Source organism: Wasmannia auropunctata, unplaced genomic scaffold (genome assembly GCF_000956235.1).
Source record: "Wasmannia auropunctata unplaced genomic scaffold, wasmannia.A_1.0 LD336090.1, whole genome shotgun sequence".
In the NCBI taxonomy this organism is placed as follows: domain Eukaryota; kingdom Metazoa; phylum Arthropoda; class Insecta; order Hymenoptera; family Formicidae; genus Wasmannia; species Wasmannia auropunctata.
The window spans coordinates 4,383,330-4,392,218 of record NW_012026800.1 but is presented as its reverse complement, the minus strand read 5'-3'; the positions used below and the strand labels follow the sequence as shown (position 1 = coordinate 4,392,218).

General features: G+C 38.8%; 1 protein-coding gene across 1 annotated transcript in view; it reads right to left on the bottom strand.

Annotated features, from left to right (window-relative positions):
- LOC105448081 (fatty acid synthase-like) overlaps nt 1–8,565 on the bottom strand; it is a 9,535-nt gene extending 970 nt beyond the window's left edge. Inside the window, exons 1-2 of the mRNA XM_011686445.1 lie at nt 8,554–8,565; nt 5,765–6,593 (exon numbers count right to left, since the gene is read on the bottom strand). Coding sequence (XP_011684747.1) covers nt 5,765–6,593; nt 8,554–8,565 — 841 coding nt within the window. The remainder of the gene's footprint in view (nt 1–5,764; nt 6,594–8,553) is intronic.
- Nucleotides 8,566–8,889: the final 324 nt, after the last annotated feature.

The window sequence follows — 8,889 nt, the reverse complement described above, 5'->3', positions numbered from 1 at the left end:
TTTTATTATTTATATTTATTTTATTTCCGGTCTAGTTTTTGGGTGGAAAGTGATCCAAAGGGAGTCAAGATGCTTGAATAATTTTCTCTATGCTGTAGCTGTTGTGCACTTTGTGAGGGTCCCTTATAAGATCATTTACGTTTCTTTATGTGAATAACAACCATGATAATGTTTTTATTTATAGTAAAATTGGGATTTAGTTGTACCATAAAGTATATACAGGATGAATATTAAATAATATAAATGATCACAAGGGGTAATTCCTTATACAAATTTAAGACAAAAAATTCATATAACCATATATGCCGAAGTTTACAATAATTTCAAAGATGGTGACAAATTGAAGGAAAAATTTAGCTCTTTTCCCGAAATTTCAATAATTACTCGTATTATTTTGATGAAGCTTTGTGTATGTTTTATCAAAATAATCTGAGTGGTTTTTGAAATTCTTGGAAAAAAACAAAATTTTGTCTTTAACTTTGACACCCTGTATCTTTGAAATTAAATCGTTTCAGTATATACGAACTTTTCGTTTTAAATTTGCGAGGAATTTCCCTTAAAATCTTTTACGTTATTTACAAGGGACATATCACAACTGTCTGACACCAATTTAATTCTTCTTAAAATATGTTTTTAAACACAAAAATCTAAGAGACACGTATTTTTTTTATATGTGCAAAATCTTAGCTTTAGGGGGTGAGGATTGGGTTTGCGTGGAGTGGGGAGGTGTCGTTGTCATCGACGGCTATTTCTCCCCCAATCGGAGCATTGGTGATTTCTGTGCCCTATTAAACGAGCTGACAGGACTCACGCAGACCCATAGAGACAGCCCAACGCTGCTGATTGGAGACCTCGACGCGAGGTCTCACGAGTGGGATGACAAAAAGGAAAACTAGCGCGGAAGGATTCTCGCGGATTGGCTGGTAAGCAGGGATCTTCAGGTCTTGAATAGGGGTGGCTCCCCTACATGCCTCAGGTAGCAGGGGCAATCAGCGGTGGATATGACCTTCGGCAATGCGAGAGCGGCCGATCTTGTCGGCGATTGGGCCGTGCTGGACAGCGTGGACTCGGCCTTTGACACAAATACATCGAGATGAGTCTGAGATGGCCGGATGGGGATCTCTTGGAGAGGAAAAGGACGTTGAACAGGCGCTTCCCGAGATGAATGTGGCTAGGATCGTGTCGACCCTCTTCCCTGCTCGTCCAATCGATAAATACAGGAGAGAGGTGCGTGGGATCCAAGTGACGAGGTTACAGATGCGGAGCTCGATGCGTGCATAAAGAGAATCCGCTCGAACAGGAAAGCGCCGGGCCCTGATGGCATCCACAACAGAGTAATTGCGACGACTGTCGGATGCCTTCGAGAGCCTTCGAGAGGAAGAGGTGTTTGGATAAGTGCTTAGACGAGGCACTTTTCGCAGAAATAGAAGGTGGCAAAGTTGGTTTTGCTGAGCAAGAAGGCTGAGCAAACCTGTGGGTTTACCATCATCTTATAGACTCATTTGCTTGCTGAATGGATGCGGGAAGTTGCTAGAGAGGATAATGATGCGCCGTCTGATGAAGCATCTCGACGAAAGGGAGGGCCTCTCGCTGTATCAATTCGGCTTTAGAGAGAGGAGGTCCACTGTGGATGCGGTCGGGTGTCTCCGAGAGATGGTTGGGTCTGCCACCGACGATGGAAAGAAGGTGATCGTCATTGGCCTAAATATTAAGAATGACTCGTTTCCGTGGGACAGCATCCGGAAGGCATTGGTGGACAAGGAGGTACTCGAGTACCTTAGAGCGGTCTTTGACTCATACTTAAGTGACAGGTATCTCACCTACATTGATCGCGATGGAGTACATAGAGTGGCAATAACGTGTGGAGTTCTGCAGGGCTCAGTGTTAGGCCCCAAATTGTGGATAATCATATGATGGGGTATTGGCGGTCCATCTGTTTGGTGAGTGTGAGTTTATTTGCTATGTGGACGACACGTTTATCGTCGCGACGGGGGTCGACTGGCGAGAGGCGCGGCTGAAGGTTGAAATAAGTGTGGCGATGGTTGTCAGGGCAATCAACGGCTTAGGGCTGAGTCGCCCCTGAGAAAACGGAGGCGTTTGCCTTTCCCGATGGCGGGATCGAGCCGGGACAGTGGATCGAGGTTCAGGGAACAAGGATCCAGGTAGGAAGTGAGATGAAGTACCTGGGCATTGTCATCAATAGCAAGTGGAGCTTCAGGCCCCACTTTGAGAAACTAGCGTCCCGGATGAAGAGAATGGCTCCTTAATCGACTGATGCCCAATCTGCGCGGTCCGGGGGAGCAAAGGAGGAAGGTATACGCGAGTGTCATCAACTCCGTGATAATGTACGGGGTGCCGGTCTGGTGGGAAGCAGTGCGTCAGAACAAGTACATCTGCCTACAAGTGTACAGCGCAGAGAGTGTTGCTGCGCGTACCGCACTGTTTTCCATACGGCCGCGACGATTGTTTTCCAGGTCGGGCTTTTCGACCTGGCGGCAGAGAGGTACTCCAGGGTGTATTGCAGGATAGATGAAATCAAGCACGAGGGGATTTCACTGACGAAGAGGGCTATGGATATTATTCGAGACCAAGAGGAGAAGAGGGCTCTGGAGAAATGGAGACAGAGAGTCATCGATGGTCTAGATGCTACAGGGATGAGAGTACGCGAGGCGATCGGCGGTTTTCAAGGAGTGACTGGTCAGGGCGCAAGGGAGGGTAACGTACCGAGTGACTCCTCTGCGGTCACGGGTGCTTCAACGAATTTCTCCATCGTATTCGAAGGGCACCCACCCCCCTGTGCGTCCACTGTGGCGAGGAGGATGATACCGCGCAGCATACGCTGCAGTATTGTCGAGCGTGGAGCATGGAGAGGCTGATCGAGGCCATAGGCGTGGCCTCAACCTGCGTGCGGTGGTTGAGGCGATCCTCAAGGACAGAGAAAGTTGGAAGGCCTTCTCTCGCTTTTGCGAGGAGGTCATGCTGGAAGCTGCGGAGCGTCAGACGGGGGTGGCGCTTGGGGAGAGGGACATGGGTCAGAGTGAGTCAGAGTAGAACCATCCAAAATTAGCTTCTCCCTTTAGGGCTTTCATGTCAATGTCAAATCAACGTAGAACGAAACTCGGGGAATTAGTGGACCAGACGTGGTCATGCGAAATCTAGTGATGTGACTTTGTGGGAGGAATACCGGTTAGATGGGGGGTCCCGTAGGGGAGCAGGGGGGGTGTCGCGAAGTATGCTTACTAGCGATCCCAAGCGCCACTACACATAGGTAGATGGAGAGTGAATTGGGGGGAGGGGGGGTTTAGGCGGTAGGCCATGTCTGGCTGTATTGGATAAAACCGATCGGTTGGGCATGGAATCCGTCACATTAGCGGTACCGGGCCGCGAGCGTCTTTCCCCTCATGATGGGACGAGGAGGGGCTAGGCTGGCCTTAGCGGGTTAGTCCGGTTCCGAATCGTTGCTTCATAATGGGTGGTAAGAAAGATTTTTCCTTTCCGCACAAACAAGAAAAAAGGTTTAGGAGGTAAAATACCCTTTTGAAAAAAATGGTTTTTTTTATGGCGAATATCGTCGAAAATATAAAAGATAGAAAAAAATGTTTTAAACAAAAGTTGTACGATTTGAAGAGTACTTTTAAGTTGTAAAGAAAAAAAATTTTAAAATTTTTTATTTAACAAAATACTTCTACTACTCCAAGTTTTTTTTAATTTTTACAATTTTTTTTTACCAAATTAAAAGTTATTTTATTCTGAATTCAACCGTATATAATAAAATTAAATAACAAAATATCATTTTCGAGAATTAATTATAAATGCCCCCGTATATACGTTATCTGTGCTCATGTAATTTTCATAAAAACAATAAGATATACAAGGTGTTTGGTAATAACCGCACTAGACCTCATGGGCAAGTAGAGCAGATGAAACTAACCAGAAAAGTCCTCTACCATTTTGCAAAATTCGTAATCATTAATTTTTGAAGATCGGCAAATAAACGCGTATCTCTTCGCCTACTGCTGAATGCAGGCGCACGGCGAGATACGACCGCCCCACTGCTGGTAATTGCAAACCTGTAGTTGACGGTCGTATCTCGTCGCGCTCCTGCATTCAGCGGTATCGCGTATTTTAGCCATTTTTCGAAAAACACCAAAACTTGTTTGCTTTACTCGATACAAGAGACAAACTACACTAACTGCATCTGTCTGAAACTTTTTCGGTAGAACCTCTAATTGTAAAGGATCAAACTTAAGAAAAATTATAATCATTTGACCTCTGATGCCATTTCTATGTCAGGCCGAGAACTTTTCACCTTGCTTACATAAACTGAATCAAAAAATCCTCAACCATTTTGCGATTTGTGCAATGTTATCAAGATATTAATCATTAAAAAAAATTATGCCAAGTATATAAAAAATTAAGTATCGTACATTACATCTTTCCTAAATCATTAGTCATTTTAGTCACTTTAAACCTGTTTTATGAAGCTTAAAATTATTTAGAAAGATAATGGCATTAAACTTTTGCTGCATATATTTGTTGGATGGTTTAAATGGTTTATTAAGAAAAATATTTTTGATTTGGAATAAAATACTTTTGTCTCTATGTCTAAACGCTTGGCAACTTGTATGATCTTATATTTGTTTTTGGACAACTTTTATTTGTTAAAATAATATTTTTTATTTAAAGAAGATGCAATGTACAATACTTTTTTATGTACTTGGCATAAATCTTTTTTTTAATGATTAGTATCTCGATAACTATTACAAAGATTGCAAAATGATATAGGACTTTTTGATTCAGTTTAGCCCACTCAATCTGCCCACGGGCGTTTTATCATTAAGCGGACATCCTGTGCATTAGTTATTGCGATGAATATCACATGCCTCGATAATCGAATGAACGTTCGCAAGGAGGGAGATCCAAGTTCGAGTCCTGGCTGAGGTTATATTTTTCGTAATAAATTCTTTATAGATTTTGGAGAAGAAAAATTCTTTAAATGTTTGTTAGTATTAAAGATGTTAAATTGGTCGTCAATTTAAATTGTTATAATGGATTCTGGCTTTATGTGAAAGAACTGTGTTTTAAGACTGACAAAAAATTGCGGCACGCAATTTTGTATGGGCCTGAAGAATGTAACAATAAAATTATTATACACACCAACATACGTGTCAGGTCATATTGGCTATTACTTCGATATCTTTGATTTACACTTGAGAGCCTAATTCCTTTCAAATTTATTTGAATATAAAAATTTAACATTGTACTCAAGCTGAGTCTCCATTATTATAAAATTATTTACCTTCGTCGTGCACTAACATATGTTTGAAGTGCTATGCATTTCATTTGGTATTACACGCTAGGGCGGAAGTCGGAAAACTTAACAGCAGAAAAAATTGTATTTTATTCAATAAATGCTATTAATGGCTGTGAAAATTACTTCTAAGAAAGCAAGTTATAATAGAACTAATAAAATTGTAATAAAATTAATATTGTTAAATAATGTTATTTAAGATTGTAATTTCTTTGACAATACACCGTTCAGCCGCAATATTGACAATGCCATATGCAACATTTATACGAGTATTAAAAAGTTAGAAGATACTAAATTTCCGCTCTAGCGCGCTATGATAGATAGACACGTGTGCGCGCGCATTACTACAAATATACGTTGTTGCACCGTGCAGATAATACAATGCTCAAAAAAATTATTGCATAGAAAAATTTTATATTATCATTCATATTTGCTGCTTGTAAAATTACTTACCCATAATATGAGCAACAGTTTCATAAATATTCATTGATCCGCCAATGTTTGCTTTTTCAGCAACAACCATACTGCTTACGATAGGTCGGTTTTGTAATAAAAATACATCTAAAGTATCCAAACAGGAGGATATTCTTTGTTGCAATGTACCTCCAATAACAAGTTCTTTGTTGTCTTCTTGCAAATCTGCGACTAATCCTACATCACCAATAGCACCCCACTGTATTGCTAAACCATGTAATCCTTCTTTCACTCTTTTTTCACAAATTCTCTCCATTACGGAATTAGCCATTCCATAATTTGTCTGACCTGCATTTCCTCTTCCACATGAAACAGAAGAAAATACGACAAAATGTCGAAGTTGTGGACATATTATTCTCGACAATTCATCCATTTTCTTTGTCATCCATGCCTTTGATTGGAATGAATCTTCAAACATTTGCGGTGACTGATTTTGGAATAAACAATCTTTTAACACAACTGCAAGATTGAATATGGCGTCCACTGGTGCTTTTTTCTCAGCAAATTTTAATATGGATTCACAGTCATTACGTTTCAAAATATCATTGACTGTAACGATCTGTACGTCCACACCGTAAGATTGCCACAGTTTTACTCTTGATTGCTGATACCCAGTTCTGATTCCAGTTCGTGATGTCAACACTAGATGTTTTGCACCTCGAAGAGTTAACCAATCTGCTAGCTCTAAACCAAAACCGCCTAGTCCACCCAAAATGACATAACATTTATGTTCTAGGCAATAATATCGCGGATAAGCAAGTAGAGGAGTATCCGCCGGCTCATCTTCTTCACGAATTTTTATTATTATCTACAAACATATAATTAAAATAAAAAACGTATGAATGAATGAGCGAATGAGCCAAGCAAGAAAAAAATAGTGTCAATAAATAATTATACGCCACAAAATTAAAGGATCACCTGTTTTATCTTCTGAAAATAGGCAAATTTTAAGATAGACTAACTTTGTTGAAAATGACCGCAACGAGATTTTTCCAAAAGCATTTTTCAGCTTGGAGTTTCCACTTTTCAAGTTGATACTTTAGAAAACGATTAACTGATTTTTTTAAAATTGCATAGATACAAATGGAAATATGACAAATCACAAAATTTTTTTTTAACTTTGCAAAGTTTCATAGCGTAAAATAAAAATCGCACACAAGTGGTGTAGCTTTCGAAAGAATGAATCTTTTCTTTTAATTTGCTTTTTTGTTGAGCATTGTAAGATTATTTTTCACCGACTTATTTAATATTGAAACAGAAATTACCTTTTTTGCTTCAATGTTGAATAACTGGGTAAAAAAAATCGCTCATTGGGGTATCCGATTTAATTCTTACAATCAAAATTTTAATTACTTATTTTAAAAACATCCCAATATTTAAATTAGCTTCTTATAAGATTAATAAATTGAGTTAATTCATAAAGATTCACAAGGGCTTGAGGGTACAGAAAAAGGTTAGCGGAGAGGAAGGGCAGTAAATTGGCAAGGAAGTGTTCGGAGAAGATAAGAGAGAGGGCGAAGAGGGGAGGGAGATTGTCAGAATGGGAAAAGAAGAGAGAGAGATTTTCTGAGGAAATAGGGGTGGAGAGAGAGAGAGAAAGAGAGAGAGAGAGGAAGGTGGAAGGGGGAGAAAGAGAGGAGGGAGGAAGGTTTGAGTATGGAAGATTGGAAGGAAAGGATAGGGAAAATAAAAGGAAAGAAAGATGGGCAAGAATAAAAGAGTCAAGGTATAATAAATTGTATAAGAGAGTAAAAGGAAAGGGGTTGCCAGAGTATCTTAAAAGAGATGGACGGAGAATAGATGGAGCAGATTAGCGAACTACAGATTAAGAGGAGAGATTAGCGAAGGGTTGTATTAGAGGAAAGAGGAAGAAGATGTGCAGGATGTGTGGAATGAAGGTAGAAACATGGCAACATGTGCGGGAAGAATGTGGACGATAGAATATGACGGGTAATTGGGCAGAAATGGTAGAGACGGTTTTAGGAGGGGAAGGAGAGGAGGTAATAACGTAATAAAGGATTTTATGCATTTACAGGCTGTGACTATAATCCAGCATTTTTTAAAAAAGGAAAAAAAGCCACTGGCTTTTTATTACGTAGCGACGAAAAATATCAAAAAGCTTTTAAAAAACTTGTAGATAAATATATCGAATTTCTGCAAAAATATTTGAAGTATTAGAAAAATTCATCTGCCGAATGTACATTATAAAAAAATTAATGACGTCAATATGGCTAGATTTGAAATATTTACAAACACGTTTAAAGCTGAAAACGTAAACAAATATTTCGCAAAAAATTACAATACCTCGATTTTACTGCCTTTTACAAACACGTTTAAAGCTGAAAACGTAAACGAATATTTCGCAAAAAATTACAATGCCTCGATTTTACTGCCTCAGAGTTACATCAACAATTATTAAGAGCACGTTACATCACTAGTATTTGGAGGTTAATTTAAAATATCCGACCGATTTACAACCAACTGGACATAGCTGGCAGGAAACAGATAATAAATATAAATGTTTTTTGATTCAACGGCGAGCAATTACCAACATTTGTGCAAGACGTTGTGAGGATAAACTTCCGAAAATGACCTGCTTCCGATTTCAATGAAACTTTATCAAAAGCTTTAATTTGGGCTAAAATAAAAGTCCTTGAAAGGATTTTCAGCGACTCCTATAAAAAAGCCATTTTTTAAGATCAAATGATAAAAATGTAACAGATAAATATTTTAATCAGGGAATCACATTCATTGGCCTTGACATATACTATCAAGATCATGGTCCTAAGTGATCTTCAAAAGATTTTAGTCATTATTTTAAGTTATTAACAAAAAATATTTCATAAATAAAACGCAATTTTTGTCGTATTTTTGTTGTATATTATATCTTACCACGCGTGCAAAGTCAAAAACTCATGTGAAACAGTACAAGTTATAGATCTTGGTTTGCAACAATTAAAGTAATTAAATATATTTACATATATTATACAGGGTATCCCAAAACTCGCGGATTTCCTTTTAAGTGCGGATTCTTTAGAATATTCTAGGACGAAAATCCTAATACGAAAATGTCGAGACTATAATAGTTTTTAAATTAGTAGCGA